General features: G+C 47.9%; 1 protein-coding gene across 1 annotated transcript in view; it reads left to right on the top strand.

The window, feature by feature from the left end:
- Positions 1 to 22,994, top strand: part of ASIC2 (acid sensing ion channel subunit 2) — a 265,054-nt gene extending 242,060 nt beyond the window's left edge. Inside the window, exons 4-10 of the mRNA XM_039253921.1 lie at positions 8,292 to 8,442; positions 10,623 to 10,679; positions 12,059 to 12,212; positions 15,024 to 15,115; positions 18,646 to 18,725; positions 20,158 to 20,226; positions 22,045 to 22,994. Of these exons, the coding sequence (XP_039109852.1) occupies positions 8,292 to 8,442; positions 10,623 to 10,679; positions 12,059 to 12,212; positions 15,024 to 15,115; positions 18,646 to 18,725; positions 20,158 to 20,226; positions 22,045 to 22,146 (705 nt within the window). The 3' untranslated portion in view covers positions 22,147 to 22,994. The remainder of the gene's footprint in view (positions 1 to 8,291; positions 8,443 to 10,622; positions 10,680 to 12,058; positions 12,213 to 15,023; positions 15,116 to 18,645; positions 18,726 to 20,157; positions 20,227 to 22,044) is intronic.
- Positions 22,995 to 23,934: the final 940 nt, after the last annotated feature.

Consider the following 23,934-nt stretch of genomic DNA (forward strand, 5'->3'; position numbering starts at 1 on the left):
GAAGTGGTTGACCCTGAACAGACTTTGGCTCCTCACCATCAGAGCTGCCCCAGCTACATTCTTGGTCCACCCACTGTGGTCACCTGTTTTAATAGAAGACAAAGAAATGAGCTCCCCTTCCAAAGTCAATTTACATCATTTTAGACCCCCAGCCTTGCCAAAAGGCATGATTCATTTCTCCCAAAGCCAGTTTGTGTGTTTAATGATCCAATATTGAGCAACATAGAGGATCCAATCCATTCTAGTCATAGGATACCCCCTTTCCCACCAAAACCCCTATTTATAGATGGGAAAACTAAGGTCCAGAGGAGAGCAGTGACTTATCCAAGGTCATACAGGAAATTTGTGCAAAATCCCAGTCAACTCATGAGCTCCAACGATGAAAAAGAATGAAGAAAGGAGCCACTAGATAAAAAGAGAGGAAGCCTCTGAAAAGTCTCCTTGGAGTGCTTCTCCCTTCCTACCAGCATATTCCTGTAGAGGCAGTGTAGTGTGATAAGTCAGAAATTCCAGGTCCATCTGCTGGCTATGCCACTGACTAGGTCTGTGATCTTGAACAAGTGACTTAACCTTTCTGATACTCAAGTTTCTCATTAATGAAATCAGAGTGGAAACATCTACCTCAAAGGAGTCCTGTGAATGTTACATAAAATAAGTATAGAAGCTTTAGGTTCTCAGTAATGGAGGAGTAGCTTATATCAGACAAACTCTCCTGGAAATAGCAATTATAAACTCTGCACAAAATATTTGATGGCACTGGAGAGAGACTAAAAGCAGGCAGAAGCGGGAGGATACACAGCCTTTGAAGGAAGGGAACCACAGTGAGTGAAGTACACATCTATTTACCTGACCTCCCCTTGAAGGCTTGCCAAGTTCTAAGGGAATCCTAGGGATAGAGGTCAACAGGAGACAGCAGCCATTAAATTAAGGAGTCAGAAGTCAGAATTTAGGGTTGCCTGAAAGGCTAAAATTTGGGAAAAGAAATCCTAGAAAGGAGCCCCAGATGGGGAGCCCCCAAATTTTTACATAAATCTCCCTAAAGTCCTAGACTGAACTTTGAATTTCATACAGATAGGGAGAGACTCCAAGAAGCTCAGGAGAAAAACAGCAGTTGAAAGAAAGGGGCAGTAATTTCAGCAGCTGTCACTGAGGGGAGAGACTTGATATCCAAGCCCCACCCACCTAGAGAGACTTCATAAATACCTCCCTCAGCCTTGCCACTGAAATCCCAGACCAAACACCATTCCTCAGGAACTAAGATTACATCCCTAGACAAAGGGCATAGTCCAGAATCAAGGGCAAAACTAAAATATGACTATCCATAAACAAAGCCTACAGTGCTTCTAAGACCAAACAAAACCAAAGTGATTCACTATTAATTTCACTGCCTGCTAAAACAAAACTCAGTACTATTCAGAGGAAGATAACTGACCCAGAGTCACTATAAAGAGTTATTCACAACATCCAGGATACAATTAAAAAGGGTTATGTCCAGCGGCGCCTGGGTGGCTCTGTCAGTTAACTGTCCAACGTCAGCCTAGGTCATGATCTCACCATTCCCGAGTTTGAGGCCCAAGTTGTGCTCTGTGCTGACAGCTCAGAACATGGAACCAGTTCCAAATTCTGTGTTTTCCTCTCTCTCTCATTCTCTACCCCTCCCCCATTCGTGCTCTGTGTCTATCTCTCAGAAATAAATAAACATTAAAAAAATTTTAAAGGGTTATGTCCTCTAGTATATAATCAAAAATTATAATTACATTAAAAAAGAGGTAAGTGTCCAACTCCTGATTTCAGCTCAAGTAATGATCTCACAGTTCATGAGATCAAGCCCCATGTTGGGCTCTGCACTGACAGCACAGAATCTGCTTGGGATTCTCTCTCCCTCTCTCTCTGCCCCTCTCCTGCTCGCTCACTCTACTCTTCTCTCTCTCTCTCTCAAAATAAATAAACATTTTGGGGCGCCTGGGTGGCTCCTCCCTTGTTCATGCTGTCTCTCTCTCTCTCTCTCAGAAATAAATAAAACATTTAAAAAATTTTTAATTAAAAATAAGTAAATAAATAAATAAACATTTTTAAAGTATATAAAAATAAAATAATGATAAACATGTTAACTAATTACAGAAGGAGATGTAAATAATGAGAAACTTTTAGGCAAGATATGAAAACTTTTTTTAAATAGTAGTCTACACATGGGGCGCCTGGGTGGCTTAGTCGGTTAAGCGCCCGACTTTCGCTTAGGTCATGATCTCGCGGTTCGTGGGTTCGAGCCCCGCGTCGGGCTCTGTGCTGACTGCCAGCTCAGAGCCTGGAGCCTATTTCGGAGACTGTGTCTCCCTCTCTCTGACCCTCCCCTCTTCACGTTGTCTCTCTCTCTCTCTCTCTCTCTCTCTCTCTCCTAGAAATAAATTTTAAAAAAAATTAGCAGTCTACACCTTGGGGCACATGGGTGGCTCAGTTGGTTGAGCATCCAACTTCGGCTCAGGTCATGATCTCGGTCATGATCTCACAGTCCGTGAGTTTAAGCCCTTCATCAGGCTCTGTGGTGACATCTCAGAGCCTGGAGCCTGCTTCAGATCCTGTGTGTGTGTCTCTATCTCTGCCCCTACTGTGCTCATGTGATCACTCATGCTCTCTCTCTCAAAAATAAACATAAAAAATTTTTAATTATCTGATATGTCATTTGCAACTATCTTTTCCCATTCCGTTGGTTGCCTATTAATTTTCTGGGTTGTTTCCTTGGCTGTGCAGAAGCTTTTAATCTTGATGAGGTTCTGGAAAACAGTGTGGAGGTTCCTCAGGAAACTAACAATAGAACTCCCCTAGGACCCAGCAATAGCACTGCTAGGAATTTACCCAAGGGATACAGAAATGCTGAGGCATAGGAGCACATGTACCCCAATGTTCATAGCAGCACTCTCCACAATAGCTAAAACATGGAAAGAGCCTAAGTGTCCATCAACAGATGAATGGATCAAGAAGATGTGGTTTATCTATACCATGGAATACTACATGGCAATGAGAAACAATGAAATCTGGCCATGTGTAGCAACATGGATGGACCTTGAGGGTGTTATGCTGAGCGAAATAAGTCAGGCAGAGAAGGTCAAATATCATATGTTTGCACGTATAGGAGGATTAGGAGGAACTTGACGGAGGAACAAGGGGGAGAAGAAGGGCGGAAATGGTGGGGGAAAGGGAGAGAGGCAAACCATGAGAGACTCTTGAATGCTGACAAAAACTGAGGACTGATGGATGTGGGGGGGAGGGGGGATGGGCATAGAGGAGGACACTTGTGGGGATGAGCACTGAGTGTTATGTGGAAACTAATTTGACAATAAACTATTTGTAAAAAAAAATTTTTTTAATTAAAAAAATAAATAAATACACCTAAAATATACAATTACCTGAAATTTTAAAACTATTGAATGGGATTATCAGAAGGTTGAATAGAAAACAATAAATGAACACCAAACTTGAAGGCAGGTTAATAGACATTATTCAGATGAGACACAAAGAAAAAGAAAAAAGACTGATAAAAGTGAACAGAGCACCCATGATTTATGAAATAGTATCAAGGAGACCAGCATGCATATAAATAGGATTCCAGAAAGAAGAGAGACAGAGAATGGAGGAGAAAAATAATTGAAGAAATATTGACTAAAAATTTTCCAAATTTGTTTAAAAAACATCATTCCTCAGTGATCCCCAAGCAGGATAAATACAAAGAAAATCATGTCCGGTATAGCATAGTCAAAATCCTAAAAACAAAACAAAACAACAACAACAACATCTTAAAAATAGTCAGGAGAGAAGAGGCATAATACATCGAGGGGAGCAATGAAAAAATTATGACTGATTTTTCATCAAAAACAGGCCAAAAGACAGTGGAATATCTCTGAAATGGTGAGGGGGAAAACACTTAACAACGTGGAATTCTATACATGGCCAGAATATGTCTCAAAAATAAAGACAAAATTAACACATCTTATGGATAAATGAAAATAGACACTATTTACCACAAGTGAACCCATACTAAAAGAAATAATAAAAAAAAAAGTTCTTCTGCCTGAAGAGAAATGATAGCAAATGGAAATTCAGATCTACATAAAAGAATGATGAACAGTGAAAATGATACACATGTGGGTAAATATAAAATATGCTTTCTGGGGCTCCTGTGTGGCTCAGTCGGTTAAGCCTCCAATTTCGGCTCAGGTCATGATCTCACGGTTTGTGGGTTGGAGCCCTGCATTGGGTTCTGTGCTGACAGCTCAGAGCCTGTTTTGGATTCTGTGTCTCCCTCTCTCACTACCCCTCCACCGCTCATACTCTGTCTCTCTCTGCCTCAAATATAAATAAACAACAAAAAATCTTTAAAATTAGTAATAATAATAACACAAAGAGGTATAAACAAAAAGCCAATTGAGGAGATGGAATGATCTGCTAAAACAATATTCAGTTACCCCAAAAGAAGTCAGAGAAAGTAGAACAAAGGAAGAAATAGCAGTGGGGACAAATAGGAAACAAAGAGCAAGATAGTATGCTTCAATTTAACTGCATCAAGAATAATATTAAATGCAAATGTATTAAACCTTCCAACTAAAAACAGAGATTATCGAGGTAAAACAGCAGTAATCAAATAGGCTGTTTACAGGAAATGTACCTTAAATATAAAAATATTCCGACAGGTTAAAAGTAAAATGTGGACCCCAAAATTTAAAAGAATGCGAGAAGATAAACAGTAAGTATAAGAGAGCTGGTATGACTATAGTATACATAGTAAATTTCAAGACAGATATATTGCATGAGAAAAAGAGGGTTATTTCACAATGATAATAGAATCCATTTCTCAAGAAGATATCATAATCTTAAATATGTAGGTGCCTAATGGTAAGTTTCAAAAATACAAGAAGCAAAAATAGACAGCCCTAAAGGGAAAAATAGAAAAATCTATAGTCAGAGTTAGAGAGTTGAACACTCAGTAATTGATGAATAACTAGAGAAAAATTCAGTAAAACTATAGAAGACTGGAGCAACACTATCCAACAATTTGGCCTAATTGCCTTTTATAAAACATCTACACCAGCAATTACAGAATGCACATGCTTTTCAAGTGCACATGAAACATTCACCAAGATACACCATATGCTGTCCTGTAACTCAATCTCAGTAAATTTTAAAGGAACATGGATAGTATGTTTCCTGATCAAAGCATAATTCAGTTAGAAATCAAAAACAATAAGGAAAGAAAGAACACCATTTACTAATATCAGAGATGAAAGAGAGGGCATTACTACCAATTTTTCAGACATTTAAAAAATGGTAAGAGAATATTATATACAATTGTATGCTAATAAATTCAAAACTTAGATGAAATGGACAAATTCCTTGGAAAGCAACACAACAAAACCACCACAAGAAGAAATGGGAAATCTGAATGTCTCTAAATCTACTAATGGAATTGAATTCATAGTTAAAAATCATCACACACACACACACCATCGCCAAGTCCAGATGGCTTCACATTTAGGACAGGAATGATACCAAGCCTACACAAACTGAAAAAATAGAGAAAGACGAAAGGAAACAATTTATAATTTTGTTTATGAAGTTAGCATAACCACAATACCAAACCTGACCAGGACATCACAAGGAAAATAATTAAATACAATATCATTCATAAGCATATACACAGAAATATTCCACAAGACATTAGTAAGTCAAATACAGCAATATATAAAAAGGATAATAAATAAACCATGACCAAGCGAGGCTTATGCCAGAAATGCAAGGTGGGTTCAGCATCTACAGATCAATCAGTATGATTCACCATATTAACAGAACGAAGGAGAAAAATTATGCAATCATTTCAGTAAAAACAGGACACACATTTGTCAAAACTCAATATCCAATAAAGATAAAAATGCTCAACAAACTAGAAGTAGGAAAGAACTTTCTCAATCTGACAAGGGCATCTAAGAAAAAAAATATATGCCTAACATATTTAATAATGAGGTAATGAACCCTTTCCTCCTATGGTCAGAAACTAGGTAAGGATATCTTCTCTCTTCAGCTTTTTCCAACGTTATGCAATATACAGTTTCTGGACAATGCACTGAAGCAAGAAAAGGAAATGAAAAATAAAGACCAGAAAGGAAGAAGTAAAATTCAGTGATAAAAAGGAATGAACTAGTGAGACATGCATGAGCATGAATGAATCTTGAAAACATTCTGCTGAGAGAAAGAAGCCAGATACAAAAGGGTGCATGCTGTATGCTTCTATTTATATAAAATCCTAGACCAGGCAAAACTAATTTATGACAGAAAGCAGTGATGGCCTGAGGGTTGGGGAGGAGACTTTGGGGAGTTAATGGAGATGGTTAAGCATTTTGAATAGGACGCTTGTTACCAGGGCATACACACTTGTAAAAATTCATTAAATTATACATTGAAATTGAGGCATTTTATATTTGTAAATGACATCTTAATGAGGGATTTTATAAGTAGGAAATACATACACCATTAAAAAAGAATGAAAACTCAGCCACAATCTATAGGAGGTATAGAGAAAATATTCTCAGTTCATGTCATCTGACAGGGGATTTGTATCCACGACATATGGAGAACTCTTAAAGCTTAATAATCAAAGTAAAAAGTAAGCAAGTTGTTTTAGTGGGCAAAAGACTTGAAAAGACATGTCACAAAAGATAATATATGAATGGCCAATTAGCACATAAAATTGTGCTCAAGATCATCAATCAGCAGAGAACCACAAATAGAAATGAGATATAACTATACCCCTACACAAATGTCTAAAATTAGAAATATGAACAAAATCAAGATTTGGCAAGGGTACAGAGTAACTGGAACTCTCATACGCTCCTGGTGGGACTGAAAGACTGTACTAGCTCTGTGGATAACAGTTTCACTGTTCGTATACAAAGTTACCCCGAGACCTATTTAACAAACCAGCTATTCTACGCCTAGCCAGTTACCTAACAGAAATGAAAACATGTGTCCAAAAACTGAACTGACTTGTACATAAATGTTAATAGAGACTTTTTCATAATTACAAAAAACTGGAAACAATCCAAGGGCCCATTATCAGGTGAATGGATACAGATTGTGGTATATTTATACACTGGGAAACTATTCGGCAATTTTTTAAAAAAATGAACTAAGGCACACAACCGTGTGGGTAAATCTCAAAAACATTATGTTGAGCAAAAGAAGCCAGACAGAAAAGAATACTCAGTGTAAGTTTTCATTTACATGAAGTTTAAGAATAGGCAAATCCATAACAGAGATTGGCTTGGTGGTTGGGGATTGATTGGAAAGGGATGGGAATAAATTCGGGGGGGGGGAAGGGGGGTGATTTTAAATGTCTTGGGTCTTAGAGCGCCTGGGTGGCTCAGTAAGTTGAGCAACCAACTCTTGATTTTGGCTCAGGTTGGTATCAAGCCCCATGTCCAGTGCAGGGCCTGCTTGGGATTTTCTCTCTCTCTGCCCCTCCCTTGCTCACACACACCTGTGCACACATGCTCTCTCTCACTCTCTCTCAAAATAAATAAGTAAACTTTTTTTTAATGTCTTGGTTCTTGATTTAAGTGGTAGGTTCACAAGTGTATACATTTTTTAGAATTTGTTGAACTGTGCTCGAAAAACATGCATTTTATTACATTTTTTATTCTCCGATTTTTAAAAAAAAATGATATAAAGGATTCAGCTTGGGGCTTCACAAATAATAAGTCCTCACAGACCTTTACCTTCCCCAGTCTCAGCAGGCACATACCATAGGCATGACAGCATTCTCTGGTCATTGGACCTCTGAGAAGAAAGACATTTTCCCCAAAGGAGTTTATCCATAGCATGACACTGGGGAAAGGGGGGGTGCTCTAGTCTGGGCCATGGATCATAAATAACATTGATTATGCCATTTCTTCCTGGACCATCTGAAGGTTCTGGCCCCCAGGTCTAGGTCTGGGGTCCCAATGTTCCCAGCCAAGAGGGTAGAGTGTAGTTGGGTCATTCCAAGGGATTTGAGATGACAAAGTATGAAGTAGAAAGGCACACGGCAAATATAAGAGACTTTGAGATCAGCATTTATGGGAAGGTTATACAAGACAGGAAAATGAGTATTGGAGCCAGACATGGAAATCCTATGAGGTCAATGGAGCTATATTGTACTGTAGCAGATGGTCAATAATTGTTCGTTGATGGAATAAATGTGATATTGAGGCTGTTGATGCTGAATCTCCAGGAATGACTGCTGCCCCCACCTTCCTGTCTTGCAGCTCACGTACCTGCCCCCACCGTGGGGTGAGTGCCGATCCTCAGAGATGGGACTCGACTTCTTTCCTGTTTACAGCATCACCGCCTGTCGGATTGACTGTGAGACGCGCTACATCGTGGAGAACTGCAACTGTCGTATGGTGCACATGCCAGGTCAGTGCCAGGGGACTGCCTGAGACCCTCTGTGCTCTTCCCACCCTAGCAGAAAACACTGTGTCCACTCCACAAGGACTGCAGGGATGCTGTTCTGGGAAAGGCTAGTATTCGGTCCCAAACTGGGGACAGCAGAGGGAAACATCCAGTCTGGCAAGCAAGGCAGCATCCTGGTGTCCATAAGTGTCCAGATGTTTGAAGAATGCTCCTCCCAGTGCTCACCGTGTTTATTAATTGTTTGCTGCTCTTACCTCCTAGAGTTCAGTGTCCAGGTATCAAAGCGCCTGCAATTCTTGCATCCTGGAGTGGCACCTGTTCAAACATCCAGGTGTCTGTTGCTTTCATCCAGATGGTTTCCTTCTTGCATCCAAATGTCTAGCACTCTTTCAGATGAGACAAAAGTCCATCAGCCAGCAAATAGATAGATATGCTTGTCTTGCTTTTTCTGTTGTCAGACTAACAATGCACGTAGCCATCTTATTAGAGGTGGTCAGAATCAGAGGCAGAAGCACAGGGAGGGGCAGGTAGAGACAGGGCTAATTCAAGCATGAAGAGTTTGGTATGCAACAGAGAAGGGAGGATGACAAGCTGGGAGGCAGGGACCTTGGCTTCTAATTCAGATTCCTCCACCTAGCTGCTGTGTGACCTGGCACATGTTACTAAACCTCTCGGTTCTCACCTTCATTATCTCCAAAACACAATCATTAGTTGTTATGAAGATAAAATTAGGCTAAAATATAAAAGTGCAAAAGGCAGTGGTCATTTTATTAGCACATGGGGAGAGGAAACCAAAAGTAGACTGATGATCTACTATGTGTTGGGAACTTTGCTTATCCTATTTAGTGGCTACTATTTCATGGTTATATCATACTTTATTTACGCTTATTTAACTAAATCCTTATATCAGACATTTAGTTCATTATCAGTTGTTTTCTGTTATAAACAATGCTCAGATTTAGCACATAGCTAATTCTTTTTTTTTTAATGTTTTATTTATTTCTAGGAGAGAGAGACAGCGTGAGCAGGGGAGGGTCAGAGAGAGAGGGAGTCACAGACTCTGAAACAGGCTCCAGGCTCTGAGCTGGCAGTCAGCACAGAGCCCGACGCGGGGCTCGAACCCATGAACCACGAGATCATGACCTAAGCGAAAGTCGGACGCTTAACCAACTAAGCCACCCAGGCGCCCCGCATATAGCTAATTCTAATTATCTCATCAGTAATCAGTAATTTTTTTCTAGAAATCTAATTGTATAATTGCTGATCTTTAAAATTGCCTCTGCGCTTCCCAGAAGACAGGGCAAAAAGGGAAACACCAGTTACATTGTTATTGTTGGAAAGAAGGAAGCATACCAGCTCTCAGCTCTTAAAAAGGGTATTTAGGGAAATAGTAAGGAAAGGACATTGTGGTAGGTTTAATTTTAGCACTCTATTAAAAAAGGGAGGAGGGGGGGTCTGGATTTCTATAGAGAGACCAGAGGGGACGATAGAGCACTGGTGAATGTTACCTGTCTGATGCTCAGACTAGATCTCCAGCCAGTGAGGTTCCCCCAGGGAACCTGAGCTGAAGGCAAGCAGTAGAGATTTTAACCATTCTACCCATGACATTGTTACTGGCATCTCTGTTATGAGTGCGGAATTAAGGGCAGAGCAAGAGACGTACAAAGTAGCCCCCCTCACAGACAGCAGAGCTGTGTGATGGGAAGAACCCTGGCCTCGGGGTCAGACTCGTCAGACCGGAGGGTTCAAAACCCACCTCCATCACTGCTCACTCTTGATGTCCTGGGAAGGCAGGATACTTTAGCCTCATGTCTCTCTGGGGTAAAACAGGAGGTACCTGTGTGAGTTAAAGGCAAGGATGCGTGCCCTGAGGTAGCAAGTGCTTTCTGCCACGTCTCTGCTTTCAGCCACCAAGACTTTCTCACCTATCACCCACCTGAGCTAGTTGGGTCAGCACAGCAATCTGGGAGGAGTTAGCTAGGCAGGCCCTATATTCACCTGCCCAAGCTCACAGAGCAGAGCAGACCCAATCCCCTGGTTCTGGGTACCCTGCACCCACAATTGCTGCCAGCTCTGGGGCACTGGGGCACCTCCCGGTCGGTCGGTCGCAGGATGCTTCTCTTTCCCCAGCCCAGGAGGGAAGCGTTGCTGCCTGAGTACCTCCCTGTGTCTCTTCCTTGCAGGGGACGCCCCTTTCTGTACCCCTGAGCAGCACAAGGAGTGCGCAGAGCCTGCTCTAGGTGAGTACTGGGAGACAAATGGCGTGGGGGGCTAAGCTTGAGACCTCAGAGTCTTCTGTGTGTGGGAGAGATTTGCTGGAAGGGGGAATGGAGGAGGAGGAGGAGGTGGAGGAGGAGTGGCTGTCTGGGGCCACCACAGAGCAGGAACTGGAGAGGAAGGTGGAGAGGAGGAAGGAGAGAGGGCAGAGAGGGAACTGATGCAGGCAGATGAGGGCTGGCAAGGCACTGGGGGGGGGGGGGAAAGGAAGTAGAGAGGTGCAGATAGAGAAGAGGTGGGTGTCAGGGGAATGGAGAGCACTGAGGAGCACAGAGGAAGGACAGAGATGGAGAAAGGATGAACAGTGGACATCTGGGTGGGCACCAAAAGGGGGGGGGGAGGAAGAAGCAGCCGCTGTGCATTTCCCCCTCCTCCTCCTGTGGCTGGGTGACTGAGGGTTGGAATAACTGCTGGATTCTCCCACTGGAAAAGTTCAGGTGCAAGAGATCCCACAAACTAACTACAACCCCAAAGCTAGACTCACTCCACTGCCTGCCTCTGTCTGCACCGGGGAAGTGATCTACGATCAAGACAAGCGGAGAGCGTGTTTAAATCATAGGGACACAAATTCATTCAGCAGCTGCACTTGCTGGAGCTAAGTTAAGACAGCTCTGGACTCCTGTGTCCAGATGCTTCCAGAAGGACTGGCTGGGGGTGGGGGGGTGCGCCAGCCTTAGAGGAGAGTGAGAGACATGTACAAAGATGTCTCTCTTTGGAGTATGGAATCCCATGGGTAACACTGCCGTGATCAGAGAGATGGAGGGAAGGAAGTGATATCTTTAGCCACCCCTTCCTAAGTTGAAGAGAGGAGCAGAAGACTTCCACAGGCCTGGAGGTTGCATCTAGGGACAGGAATGGAAAATCTTTGCCTGTGTCTGAACCCAGCAGGCAGAGAAGGTAGGCTCTGGCTAGGAAGGAGCCTCAGAGGGAATGCCATGGAGCCCCGGGTTTCAGATAAGATGGTGTCCTATGTTTGCCGCTGATGGGAGGCCCACTTTGTGGATGAGAACACTGAGGCTAGGAGCAGAGAAAAAGGCTCTGGGAAGCTGAAAGGGTCAGGACTCCCTGGGAGCCCAGTCTCCAAAAGTGTGCCTTTCAACAATTTTTAAAGGACAACACAATAAAGAAAGTGAAAGGAGAACAGGACCAAGAGAACCACATAGAGTGGGCACTTTTTTATGAGATCTCACACCCTCACCAACCTAGAGCCAAAGCCCAGCTCCCCTGGTCTCCGCAGCCCCGCCCCTCACTTCCCCGGATGCCCCCCCCCCGCCCCGCCCGCTGCTGGAATCCGGGGCCCCGCCCCGCAACTGACTAAGCCCCGCCCCCTCTGCCCTCGCAGGTCTGCTGGCGGAGAAGGACAGTAATTACTGTCTCTGCAGGACTCCCTGCAACCTGACCCGCTACAACAAAGAGCTGTCCATGGTGAAGATCCCCAGCAAGACGTCAGCCAAGTACCTCGAGAAGAAATTTAACAAATCAGAAAAATATATCTCGTAAGCTCGGTGGGCACGGTCGGCAGAGGGATCAGGGATGGGTCAAGGAGAAATGGGGCAGTCGAAGAAGACGGCTTCATTTGGCAGACATGAACTGACCCTCGGCCGGGAGCCAAGCTCTGTGTTGAGGACTCAGACAGCGAAGACAAAGATGATTAAGAAGCAGCCTCCCCAACCTCTAAGGAGCTAACAGTCTTGAGCAGGGAGGAGGGCAGGACTGAATGCTTTATAGGCTGATGCAGGCAGGAAGAGAGGCCGGTTGGCTGCACCTCGCACGGGGATCCCTCAAGGAAAGCTTCAGAGACTTTTTTTTTTAATTTTTAAAGTTTATTTATTTATTTTGAGAGAGACAGAGAAAGCGAGTGGGGGAGGGGCAGAGAGAGAGGGAGAGACAGAATCCCAAGCAGGCTCCATGCTATCAGAGTCATGGAATCTGATGTGGGGTCAAGCTCCCCAACAGTGAGATCACGACCTGAGCCGAAGTCAAGAGTCAGGAGCTTAGGGCGCCTGGGTGGCTCAATTGGTTAAGCGTCCGACTTCAACTCAGGTCATGATCTCCTGGTCGGTGGGTTCAAGCTCCGTGTCAGGCTCTATGCTGACAGCTCAGAGCTTGGAGCCCACTTCAGATTCTGTGTCTCCCTATCTGCCCCTTCCCCCTCACATACTCTTTCTTAAAAATAAAATAAAAACATAAAAAAAAAAAAAGAGTTGGAAGCTTAACCTCACTGAGCCACTCAGGTGCCCCAGCTACAGAGATCTTGTTTAAGAGGATGTGTAGGAGTTTTCCAGGCAAGCTTGCACACTGCATTCCCTCTGCCCAGAATGCTTTTCCTCTCACACTTTACCTACCTGGTTCCTCATTGTTCAGGTCTCCATTTCAAGGTCATCTCAAACAGCTAAATTAGTGCTCCTCCTTTTCTATTTCTCTCCCAGCACTCTGGGGTTTTCCTTTATAGCACTCACCAGAGGATGTAATTTCCATATCCGTGTGTGTGCCCCACTAGATGGAAAGCCCCCTGAAGCCTGGAGCAGGCTTCACTGCTTTTGTTCACTGCTGTGGAGTGTCTGGCACAGAGCTGGCATTCAAAAAGAATGTCTTATAACAGAATAAATGAATGAACGTCATGGGAGAGGAGGTGTCCCAGGCTCAGGGCAGACAAGAGAATGTCCAGAGGGAGCTGGGGCAGGTGGATGTGTCAGAGCAGAGGGGGACAGGGAGTGGACTTTATCCAAAGAGAAGAGGGAGCCTCTGATGAGCTTCAAGTGGGTGACAGCCTCAACTGTGTATTTTATTTTATTCTAAAAATTTTTCATGTTATTTATTGTAGAGAGACAGAGCGCGAGTGGGGGAGGGGCAGAGAGAGAGGGAGACACAGAATCTGAAGCAGGCTCCAAGTTATCAGCACAGAGCCTAATGTGGGGCTCAAACCCACAAACTGTGAGATCATGACCTGAGCCAAAGTCAGACACTCAACTGACTGAGCCACCCAGGCGCCCCTCAACTGTGTATTTTAGACCACTGCTCTAGAACAGAACTTTCTATCATGATGGAGGATACACAGATTGTGTATCTGTGAGGGCCAGCGTGGAAGCCACTAACCCCATGTGGCTACTGAGCATTTTAAATGTAGCCTGTGCGACTGAGGACCTGAATTGTAATTTTTTTAATGTTTTATTTATTTATATTGAGAGGGGAGAGAGCACAGCAGGGGAGGGGCAGAGAGAGAGAGGGAGAGAGAATCCCAAGCAGGCTCCGCACTGTCAGCACAGAGCCCTACTCAGCACTCGAACTCCTGAACCCGGAGATCACGACCTTGAGCAGAAACCAAGAGTCAGGCATTCAACCGACCAAGTCACCCAGGCGTCCCTGAATTGTAAGGTGTTTTAGCAGTTTTAGAACAATCCTTCAGGGGGCAGTGTGGAAGGCAGAAGGGAAACCAGAAGAAAGAGAGGCAGCCAGGTAGGAGGCAGTTCTCAGCACCCAAGCAAGTGAAGGTGACACTTACTTTGAATGGTGCCTTGGGAAGCCCTGCATGAAGAGGAGGCTCTGCTTCTCTCTCGCCAGTCACTCCCTCCTGCCAACACAGCCCCCAGAGCCCATCCTGGGGCAGCTCTGGCTCAGCAAGTTGCACACAAGGGGCACTGAGGCCACTGCGACCAGCATTGAAGGAGACAGAGAAAAGGGGTGCCAGGCCCTGCTGCTGAGCAGACGTTCTGCCAGCAGCGATGACTTTTCCTGCCAAGATGTGTCTTGTTAACACACCTGCCTACTGCCTAAAAGAGGAAAGGGGAACCCCCCAGCCAGATACAGATTTGTTCTCCCTGAGCCTGGCAGCTGACTTGGCAATTTGAGCGTAAGGGCCTCCCACTGGGAGAACCTTGTTACAAATCCAAGTAGGAACGTGGTGGGGGGATGGGGGGGCTCTCAGGAGTGGGTAGGGGCCACCCAGGAGGTCAGCGGGGGCAAGCAAGGCAAGAGCATGAAGCGCTTGTCAGAAGAATGATGAACTCACCTACATGTGAGGAGCCAGCAAGCCCCTTTGGGAGACCCAGAGACCTGGAGTCCAGGCAGGACTCGTGGGAAAGGTACAAAGAGGGGACAGCTGAGATGGGCCTCCAGAGCACTGGGCTGGGGGTCAGGACTCCTGGTTCCAAGGCTGGCTCTGTAACTGACCAGCTCTAACTTTGGGCTGATAGTTTCACTTTCCTGGGCCTCAGCCCCTCCCTCCATCCATGGGAAAGTGAGGTTAGATGACCTGTGTGGATCCCGATGTTTCTCACCATGTGTGGTACTGAATATTCCCTCTGCAGAGAGAACATCCTCGTTCTGGATATATTTTTTGAGGCGCTCAATTATGAGACGATTGAACAGAAGAAGGCATATGAAGTTGCTGCCTTACTCGGTAAGTCAGAGTCTGTTGCACAAATTTCCACATGTCATGGCAGGGAGTGAGAGGGAAGGGGCAAGGGGTAGGCAGGCAGACAGTACTTTCAGTGTACTTATCACTCCCCTGTCCCAGAATGGGAAGGACTCTGGTGTGGTGGAGGTTTTAGGCTCAGTTAATGTCCCAATTGAGGCCTCAGTTTCCCCATCAGCACAACGAGGTAAATGAGCTAAAAGGTCTCTCAGGGCCTTTCCAGGGCCGCCCCTTTGGGCTCTGTGGTCTTCTGCCCCCATCTTGGAGTGACAGTCCTGGGGCCACAGCGGGAAAAGACAGCTGTCAAATGGAGGGAAGGCTGAGCTTTGGGTGGTCTGCAGGCAGTGAGTGTGTGTGTGAGACTGGAAAGCAACTCAGATGTTCCCCTCCTGGATTGAGAGTCCTTTATCAAACACAAAGGAAGGAACACACATCCCCAGATGTCTACAAACCTGACTGCCACCCCCATGCAAGTTCACATCAGCTCCCCTGGCTGCACTGCCAAACAACGGATGCAGGGAGTTCTTTTCAACCCTGCCCCGCCAAACTCACAAAACCCCCGGAGTGGACAGTTAAAAGACCTGCCCCTTGGGTCCCTCTCCCAACTCCTACTCCTCTCAAGAAAAGACATGATGCTGTCCCTACAAAGTAAATTAGCTGCTGTCGTCCCTGTGAGTTGGACCAATGGAGAGTGGTATCCTGGGGGAGGTTGGTGGCAGGTGTAGAGGGAAGTATAGAGGTGCAGAGTCAAAGCCTACTGCATACCAGCTCCGAGAATGTGGGCAAGTGGCCTCATCTCACTGAATGTCAGGCCCCTCATCTGCGAAATGGGTCTAATAAATCTGCTTAAGTGAGTTTGTTGTGATGGTGAGCTGGGATAAAGCCTCAGCCCAGAAAAGGTCCATTAAAGAGTAGTTTCTGGTCCCTGGACAATCACCATGCCAGAGACCCAGGGCCCTGCTGGTGATTCCGGGCACCATGTGAGCATTTCTGCACCTCTCCCAGGTGACTGGGGACTGGGCCACAGCTGGGACCCAGTTGGGTTAAGGTGGCTGTCATTTGGGTCTCAGACATTGTTGTGGCCAAAAGGGACTAAACCAAGAGACTAATGTCTCGAGCCCAAGGTAGAGGTCATGCTCCAAACATGTAGATCCACTCATACTGCCTCTATCATCTCATTTTTTTTTTAATTTTAAGAGAGAGAGTATATACAAGTGGGGGAGGGGCAGAGAGATGGAGAGAGAATCCCAAGCAGGCTCCACGCCTCAGCACAGAGCCTGATGCGGGGCTCAAACTCACAAACTGAGATCATGACCCGAGCCAAGATCAACAGTCGGACGCTTAACCAATGGAACCACCCAGGCGTCCCTTGCCTTCATTTCCTAAAGAGAACTCAAGACAGGGTTCTCCCCACCCCCACATGGGCCCACAGCCCTCTCTCCTCTCTCTCTCTCACTCACACACACACAGGCATGTGCTCTGAAAAGGGCCTGAGCTCTGAATCTGTCAGAAAGGATAGCTCATCTCTGCATCAGATATGAGGATGAGCATGTTCCCAGCATCTTGTTCCCACCCAGAATAGCCTGCTGAGAAGTCATGCTGCCATCTGTACCTCCCGTGATGAGAGTGCGTGCCACTTGCTAACGCTCAGTCCTCACGCCCATCGGGCCCTTCCCTTGCCACCTGCAGCTCGCCCTCACCCCCGTACACATCGCTCAGGTGCCCATCCACACGCAGCACACCCCACCCCAAAGTGCACACACACACACACAGCGTGATGAGCCACATACACCAGTGCACAGTGGCACAGACCCCCAGCAGACCACACGGCACCAGAGACGTGTGTATATGCACTGCGTGCCCACAGATTCCTCACACTACTGCCCGTACATACACACGTGCTCACACAGGTTCTGCACACTCAGACACACTCTTGCCCACCACCCACAAAGGCACCCTCACAGACACTAGGATCTCAGTGTCCCTACCCTAGACATAAATAGCCACCTGCATAAAGCCACCAACAGCCAGACATGCTTCTGCTTCCAAACAAGCATGTGCACACACGCAGAGTACCCTCGCACATAACCCATACTCACGCACACTGTGTGCATGTGCAGACATGCACCTCACACCTGACATGAACATCTGTAAGTACACATTCCCCAGTAACGTCTCCAAGAAGGGCGTCCGAGAGAGAGCAGGGGGAGAGGAGTGAGGAGAACTGTTGGAGCCCAGCACCAAGCCTCCCCAGGAAGAGCCCCCTTCCCACCCTCTCTGCCTGGGACTGTGGTTGTTGGACTCCACTCAGCCATGATCAGGGATTGTAATCAGAGAGAGCAGATGTGGCCAACAGAAAGTTCCCAGAACACAAGGTCGGTGTGGGATCTCCAGTAAGACTGTGCCCTCTACCCCGGAAAACCCCCTTTCCCAGACTCTCCCTGCCCAGCCCAGAAGCTAACAGTCTTAGAGGCTCCCCTAGCAAGGATCTCACAGTTCTCTCCTCCACTCCCCTCCACCACCACCAAATGTCCTTTGAAGGCAAAGCTCCTGAGACGGTCAGGGCTTATCAAAAGCACGCAGCAAGCTGGTAGCCACTCTCCAAATTCAGACTCTGAGCTCTCTGTTCGACCACACTGACCTCCAGAGCAAAGCATTTGGGCTTTTGGGGGGACCCTTGATGGATCTGATAGTAGCTTCTCAAACAGGTACATCCTACAAATGCCCGGGTACACTCATGTAATGTTTTGCATTCATTTCCAAAGGGTCCCCAACCATCTGCAACTCCCACAGGAGACTTGTTCTCAAACCCTGGTGGGTTGGAGAATCACCTGGGAATTTAAAAATCCTGACTTCCAGACCCCAGAATCAGAGATTCTGATTTTATAGACCTGGGGCAGGTCCAGACATCTATACTGAATATAGGTCTCCCAAGAGGGGACCTGAAGACCAGTCAATAAACACTTTGGTCAGTGGGGCCTATATACTCTCCAGCAAGAACATCTTTGAAGACCGAAGTGAGCATTTACCTTCAAATGGGGGCATTGGGGATGCTTCCTATGACCTTATCCCAAGGGTGAGAGGTGCCCTGAGTTGACCCTGTAGGCTTCATTATGATTGGGTGAGTAGAAGGTCTCTTGGACCGTTGTACCTGAGACCCACACCCAAGGCACCTGACACGTGAGTCCTGGACTCCACTTCCTCTCCCCAGGCCAGGACCACATACTTCCTGTCTCTATTCCCAGCCCAGAGCCAAAGCGGGGCCCACTCAGTGTGGTTCTGAAGGTAATCAAATAAGCCCGTTAGCCTGTAAGGTCTACTGTAGACCCTTCAGTAAGGATCTGGATTAATTCTCATCCACATTGGCACCCACTTTGCAATGAGGGAGGGAGTTGTTCAGGGTCTGACCTGTCCAAGGCCCCCGTGGGAAGTCTGGTTTCTGAGTTCTTTGTCTGTTCACTCCTTCCTAGAAGCACTATGAGGAAAGCCAAATCTTTGATCTTTTCTCTCTCCAGGTGATATTGGTGGTCAGATGGGATTGTTTATTGGTGCTAGTATCCTTACAATACTAGAGCTCTTTGATTATATTTACGAGGTAAGACTGGGGTTGTTCATGGCTAAATGACTATGCTGATACCCTCACCCTGCCCTGATGCATGGGGGAGAGGATGGCCTCTTTCCACCCAGAGCCTGCTTTCTCCTCCCCATCTGCAGATACTGTCTATCACCAAGTCCTAGCCAGGGAGGAGGGGGTGGATGCAAGAGAGAAAGAAGCCACAGTCCTATCCCCAGGCAGCTGGAAGAGCCGTGGGCTGTCCACATTTGCAGGGAGAGGGAGGAAGCATCCAGGAGAAGAGCCAGAACTGAGACTAGCTCTGAGCCCCTCCCACGCAAGACCAGCTGTGGTGGCTTCATACATGTGTGTGTCTGCACCCACACACTCACAGCACCACACACATACCACCCACACATACCACTCACACACACTGTACCACAGTCACACACATCACTCATAAATACACATGCACGCATATACTCTATGTTCTACCAGCACGCGTGCGCTCACACACACACACACACACACACGCACACGGGTGCTCTGGGTGGCCCGTCACCTGAGTAGTGCCTGTCCTGGTGTAGGCAGGTTTAGAGAAGGGGCATTTCCTGGCAATCTTCATCAATTCTGAGGAACAAAGGCACACAGGCCATTTTTGGCTGTTCACAGCTTGAGATGTCTCCCTCAAAAGGCAGCTGGAATGGAGCCTCTGAAAGCACCTCAAACAATGGACAGTAGCTTCCGTCTCTGAGAATTCTTGTGCTCCTCGGCCTTTCCTTCCCACAGCCCCCTCACCACATCCTCCAGAGCTGGGCTGGCTCCAGTGTCTCCAGAATTCCTAAGGGGACTCCAGTGTCCCCAGGACCACTTGAGTTTCACTCCAGCAAGAAGAGACGTCAGAGCAGTGTTCTGACTCCCAGAGAGGGCTGTCCTTGGCCAAAGGCCCCTGGAAACCATTGTGGGGAGCTGGAGGACCCCAGGGACCAGGGACCTCTGGAGTGTCATATTCCACCTCCCAGCATGGTGACCTTGTTCCCTAAACCTAAATCACCCATAGCCAGATCTTATTCTGCTTTGTTTATTATTTTTTGCAAAGAGCTGTATAAAGTTCTAGAAATTGCATCAGGCCAAGTAACATGTTTGATAACTGCCCCTTGTTGCTAAGAATCAAATGTTAGGGACTCGGGGGTACCCTGATCTTAGGAACAGTGGGCCTTTCTGGCCTGGAAAGCGATTGGTAATCTCCTCCCCCAGGCCCCGCCTCAGAAAGGGGCTCCCAGGCTGCCCATCCACACTCTCCTTCCACAAGAGAAGACAGTCCCCGTGCCAGCTGGGGCCTCCTGTGACCTCCTCCAGGCTCTAGCTCCTGCACTGAAACCTCACTTCAGCCAAAAGATTGGGCAGGGGCTCCCAGAGCTCTACCTCTGTACAGTATCCCCATCCTTACCAACTCTATCCTGATTTTTTGCAGCTGATCAAAGAGAAGCTCTTAGATTTGCTTGGTAAAGAAGAGGACGAAGGGAGCCACGATGAGAACGTGGTAAGAGCAGCCACTGCACTCTACGTTGCTCTGTTTCTCTCCTCTTGCAGGGCCATGTGAGACCAGAGGTCAGGACCTGGGGCCGGGGGGAGACACACCTTACAGCATGCCTTAACTCAGCTTGTCCAAAGACACTCCCACGGAGCCCCAGGGCTCTCTCTGAGACCCCACCAGAGCCTGATAACAAGCCATGGATCGCAGTCGATACCTGGCCCAGTCCAACTTCTCCTGGGCTGGAGCATTACTGCTCTCATCTCATGCCTTGTGGGAAGCAGGGAGGCTCCACTCCCTTATTCTTAGGGTTGCAAGATGCAAGTGAGGATGTCACTGGCGCTCTCCTCCTTTGGAAGAGGACATGGAGCTTGGGGCCCCATGAGGTTGGTAGCGCAGTAATACCCACGTAACTGACTACTATTGAGTGCCAGGTACACGTCAGGCACCGTGCTGCGGGCCTCACATGTACCATGTAATTTCAGCTGCACGGTTACCCTGGAGAAAGGTCTGTTCTTCCCTCCGTTTTGTACTTGAGGCCGTTGAGGCCCAGAAGGTCAAGGTCACCCAGCTGATGGGGGGCAGAGCTGGACACAGAGCTCCCCTGACCACCATCCTACTCTGCCTCTCTTCCCTCGAGCAGCCAGAGAGGCAGCACCTCTCATGGCTGTCCGCTCTCCTTCCCAAACTCTGTCTGCTCCCGGGCTCTGGCCTCAGCCACCTGGTGCAGGTATCTCTGGCTTTCCCCGGCTGAGACTTCTGCCCGAAGAACTCTAGGCACGTGAGGCAGCCATCGCTCCCTGAAGTCAATAAATCCAAAATGATCCTAGCCCCTTCCCCCCAGAAAGCCCCCATTTCCATTCCAGACACCATGTCTCTACCTGTCTCCCAAGTGAAAAAATCTCCGCTTAGGTTCTCCCAGGCCCCTGCAGCCTCTGTTGAATAGAAGACAGCATCTGTTGAGGGGAAGGGAGTGTGGAAAGGGTCCCAGGCTCTGCACTCAGGTCCCTGCTTCCCAGCTGAATGCCTGAGGGCAAATGGTTTACCTCCCTGAGCATCTGGAGAATCACAGGCACCTCAGGGACTTGTCATTTGGATTAAGTGGGACCATGCCTATAAAACAATCAGCAGTGCCTAGTTTATAGTAAGTGCTCAACCTCTGTTGCCTCCCCCCACCTCAGCCTCATCAAATCTCCCCCACATTTTTGGCCGCTGTCTCTCTGCTCCCATCCATCCCAGCCGCCAGCCCTCCGCAGCATGGGAGTCACTGGGAAAGCTCAAGGCTGGCCCCCCAGCCCCACCCTGTCCAGGGACCTGAGACTGCCAGGGGCCAGCCTAACCTTAAAGGTCCACTAGGGAGCCATGACTACTCTGGTTCTGGCTGGTGGGGGGCCTCCCCACTTCCTCCTTGGCCTCAGCAATTGGCACCCCGTGCCCCCAGCCTAGCCACAGGCTGGTCCTCCTCCACCCAGGAAGGCCTCCAGGGAGAACCCCAGGATGAGGGCAGGTCATACTCGAAGCCAGAGAGCACTCAGATGGAGCTTTGGGTGACATATCAGGGGCTGCTGCTAAACCCCATCACCAGGGTGCCCGGTCCCCACCCTGGGGGCACCTAGGTGGGCAATGGTGAGGATCCTGAAGGTGGCGAGGCCCCTCCAGCCTCATGGCCCACAACAGCAAGCCAGCCCCTGAGATGCCTGGGGCAGGGGCAGCAGCACCTGGGGAAGCCCACAAACCGGGACCACAGTCCCCAGGCTGGGCTGCCAGGGGCATTGTGATGACATTTTGCAGAATGAATCTCAACACCCACTGTCTCCTTCCCTCCAGAGCACTTGTGACACGATGCCAAACCACTCTGAAACCATCAGCCACACTGTGAATGTGCCCCTGCAGACAGCCCTGGGGACCTTGGAGGAGATTGCCTGCTGACAGCCCGTGGACCACCCGGCACCCCCCCAACCCCAAACAGACCTTGAGGCCCAAGACCCAGGACAGGGGACAGCAGGCTCAGGTGGGATGGCCCCTGATGACAGAAAGAAGTAAGAGCCCCCTATGCACACATAGCAAACTATCTGCCAAAACCTCGCTGCGGCCACGCGTGCCACGACGCGTCCTCGGGCCCTGCCGTGCCTCCCTCTTAGGAGAAAAGAGTCACACTCTGGAACTGTCCGAGAACCAACCTGCCATCAATCACATCTCACTGCCAGATGTATAAAGCACCTGCATGCTCAGACTGCTCACGGCGCCACCTCCACGTCCATCTCTGTACATGACTCTCCTCCATGCGCTTTCCACCGGCCACCCTGAAGCCGTGCAGTGGGACCAGGTTCCAGCCTCAAAGTCACCCCGTGGCCATGCTGGAATCACAACTGCACGGCCAAGAGGAAACGCGCGGAACTCTCAGCCACGTCTGGTCCCTGTGTAGTTTGTGAAGGTTCTTTACAAACCCCTTTCCCCGAGCTGGCCCGTGGGCTGACTGGGGCCACCCCCACCCCTATCCCAGCACCCGGTGGAGACAGGGTGGCCTGGGCAACTCCAGTGCTCATCCAAGGGACCCGCGTCATTCTGCTGTCCCCGTGACCTGGCTTGTACAGTCCGATTCTGTTTCTTTGGGGGGCTTGTTTTGTCTGTCTGAGATCTGTTTCGTTTGTTTCGTTTTCTAGATTTGGGTTTTGATGTTCTGAGGTTTGGTTTGATTTGGTTTTTCCATTTTCTCTGGCGTTTATTTATTCGTGCTTCCAGTCACGGTCATATTAAAAGCTGGTCTTGTGGAAACAGCCGAGTCGATGCTGCCTTTCCCCCCATTACTCAGGTCTCGCTCCGCAAAGCCTTTCCAAAGGGCCAGGCCTGTAAAACCCACAGGTTATGTCCATGTAAAGTTTCCTACAACCACACGTACCTTTGCAAAGTGTATAGACGGTATGCACTTACATTCTATTCTAAATCTCTAAATATTATTGATCTCAACCTTGTAAATGATCTCATGAGCACTAATGAGTCACAGCCTCCCGTCTGAACGACACTGCCCTGAACCATAGGCATGTGGCCCAGACCTAAGAACCATGAAGGAGGTCTTCCCGTCCCTCTGCATTTCTGTCCTGACTCCTCTCCCCTGTCTGTGAAATCAAGCTGGCCTCCCTCCCACACACCAGCCTTTCCAGACTCTCTGCACCCCACCTCTTCACTCCCATTGGCTTGTCCCATGCCTGTCCCTGCATAGGCCACACTGGCTTTCTGCCTTCCTCCCCACTACTGCTGAGAGGATGTCCAGGCAGGATAGGAGGGTGGAGGTGGGGAGAGGGCATGCCCTTTCATGCTCCCACTGGGGCAAGAAAGAACCTCCTGTCCAGGCAGAATCTTTGTCTTCATGGCATCATGCTAACTCAAAGGTGACAGTGCCTGTAGCCTAACCTTCCCTTTCCCTACTTCCCCCATCACTATCAACTCAAGGTCTCCCCTAGAGCCTCGTTCGGTTTGTGCCTTCCTCCCTATGCTCAGATGCACAGAAAACACTGGCTGGCCCAGGACTTCAGGGCTCTGGCCCTTGTTCTGCCTTCTAGTCTCTCACTCTCAACCCCCTCTTCCTACCTCCCCGGCCAACCCACTAGGACAAGGAAGACGTATTTCCCCAGTGGCCAACTGAGAAAAGCCTGGTGGCAGGAGTGAGGAGTGCCCTCCTGCAGCTGTGTGATAATGGACACCTGCTCCTCTCTGAAC

This window comes from Hyaena hyaena, unplaced genomic scaffold (assembly GCF_003009895.1).
Source record: "Hyaena hyaena isolate Hyena2069 unplaced genomic scaffold, ASM300989v1 scaffold_10, whole genome shotgun sequence".
NCBI classification, from domain to species: domain Eukaryota; kingdom Metazoa; phylum Chordata; class Mammalia; order Carnivora; family Hyaenidae; genus Hyaena; species Hyaena hyaena.